Genomic DNA, 2,260 nt, shown 5'->3' with positions numbered 1-2,260 from the left:
ACCAGGACTTACAAATATATATAACATACAAAAAATTGCACTACTGGGTATTGCACACATTCTATGCAAAACACTTTCAATACAGTAAACATAAGAGCACCACAGCAAACCACAGCACATACCCAAGGCGCACAGAGCCGCGCTCGGTAGTGAAGTGAAAGCACGTTATAAAAATAAAACTACTGAACAATAATAATAATAATAATAATAATAATAATAATAATAATAATAATAATAATAATAATAATAATAATAAAAGAAATAGTAACACTTAAATTTTCTGTTATTATTTCTTTGGATGGTATTTTTTATTGTTGTCTTTATAATTGCTTGTTTACAGCGATAATTCATGTAGTCAGTACAAAATCGTTCCTAAATAGCAGTATAATATGACGTCATATGACATTGTAATTTACGTAACCAAGGAAATTATTATTGCAGAATTATGATTGGTAGCATTTTCACTAATCGAGGATATAACATTCTTCTCACTTCATTATGTCAACTTTATATCAACGTACTTGTTACTGTAGCAGTGAATATATCTATGTCTTGATATGTAAGAAAGTGAGAATTAAGAAATAATTTTATTTCAAATACTCCATTGAATCATATCTGTTTCAATAGACCTATTTCTAAAGCAGCGAACGTATGCATGTATGGACATACACATATGTAAAGAAAACAAGAATCAGGAAGCAATGTTATTGAACAAACAAACCTACCTTTAATATATTTTATAACATTTGCTTTGTTAAATTCTGGTTTTAGCTTCTTGTCTTTCTTCGTTTCTGTCATTTCCACCATTTCAGTCGTCTTACCATCATCATTATGTTTACGTGGCAAATGTTTCGGAAAGAATATTAATGGGATACACAAAATTATAGATACACCGCCAAAACTTAAGAATCCCAGCCACCAAGCGCCAATCCATCTGGGATCTTCTGGAGTTATATTTACATCTTTAAGGGGAGAAAATAAACACGTGTAGAGTAAATGCAAATTCAAATGTAGAAACGTATATGCACTGGCCTTTTTCACATGTGTGGATGTTAAAGACCATATGCCATTTTATAAGATTGATCTTAGTTGCAATAGAATGAATAATATTAAATTCCAATGTTTGTACAGAGCAATTTTGTGGGAGGAGATAAGCCGAATTACATCGACCCAAGTTTTCAATTGGTACTTATTTTATTGGCCCCGAAAGGATGAAAGGTAAAGTCAATCTCGGCAGCATTTGAACTCAGAACGTAAAGATGGAAGAAATGCCGCTAAACAGGTTTTCCGACGTGCTAACAGGTTTTAAGTTCAAGGCGGTGAGCTGGCAGAATCGTTAGTACGCCGGACATAATGCTTAGCAGTATTTCGTCCGTCTTCATGTTCTGAGTTCAAACCCCATCGAGGTCGACTTCGCCTTTTATCCTTTCGTGGATCAACTCTTCTCCCCTCCCCTCCCCGAAATTGCTGGCCTAGTGCCAAATTTTGAAGCCAATATTAATTTAGTTTATTCCAGAACGTTGCGAAGATGAGGATAGTGAAATATAGTGCTTGAGCAACTTGCAGAGATTTTGACAGTTCATATCATGTCTATGATCAAGACATTTAGCTATCATCATTTAAGTTCACCCTTGCGCTAAGTTGCGTCTCAAACTGGCAGAAATCCCTGCTCTAAATAGTAGTAGATTCACAAATATTTTGTTGTCCTGCAGTATGGATTTGACTATTTCCTTAGACTTGACTACCATTTCCATAACATCTGCAATTATCACCGTGTGAGTGTCTAGTAAAAGTGTAAATGCTAAGAGAGTAAACTCTGACAGACAACCAAAAGTGAAAGATGGGTGACTATTTGTCTTCCATCAGGTAGCTATGGCTGCAAAATTAGTCCTAAACTATTTTGTTTACGCATTGCTGTACGCAGCCAAACAAGGGAAGTAGACAAAATGATCCTCACATCTTGGCAGCTAACGATTTTAATATATAACGCTTGGGACCTTGATATAAAGGAAGCACCAGTTACTAGATCTAAGAATGGTCAATACTAGAAGAGACTTTATTTCTTGTCACCTCGCCTTTGACATATAAGATAGACAGATCTAGACAGACAGACAGACAGACAGATAGATAGATAGATAGATAGATAGATAGATAGATAGATAGATAGATAGATAGATACATTTCTTTTATTAGCCACACAGGGCTCAACGAAGATGGGACAAATACAATGTAGAGCTTTTCTTTTTGGGATGGGGAAGGG

General features: G+C 35.1%; 1 protein-coding gene across 3 annotated transcripts in view; it reads right to left on the bottom strand.

Annotated features, from left to right (window-relative positions):
- The window catches only part of LOC106869099 (solute carrier organic anion transporter family member 1C1), a 40,312-nt gene that overhangs the window by 22,745 nt on the left and 15,307 nt on the right, over nucleotides 1-2,260 (bottom strand). For all 3 annotated transcript variants that reach the window (XM_014914637.2, XM_014914636.2, XM_052965655.1), the window contains exon 5: nucleotides 726-962. In XM_014914637.2, coding sequence (XP_014770123.1) covers nucleotides 726-962 — 237 coding nt within the window. The remainder of the gene's footprint in view (nucleotides 1-725; nucleotides 963-2,260) is intronic.

The sequence above is a fragment of the Octopus bimaculoides genome, chromosome 2, assembly GCF_001194135.2.
Source record: "Octopus bimaculoides isolate UCB-OBI-ISO-001 chromosome 2, ASM119413v2, whole genome shotgun sequence".
Lineage (NCBI taxonomy): Eukaryota > Metazoa > Mollusca > Cephalopoda > Octopoda > Octopodidae > Octopus > Octopus bimaculoides.
This window is presented reverse-complemented; position numbering and strand designations above follow the sequence as displayed.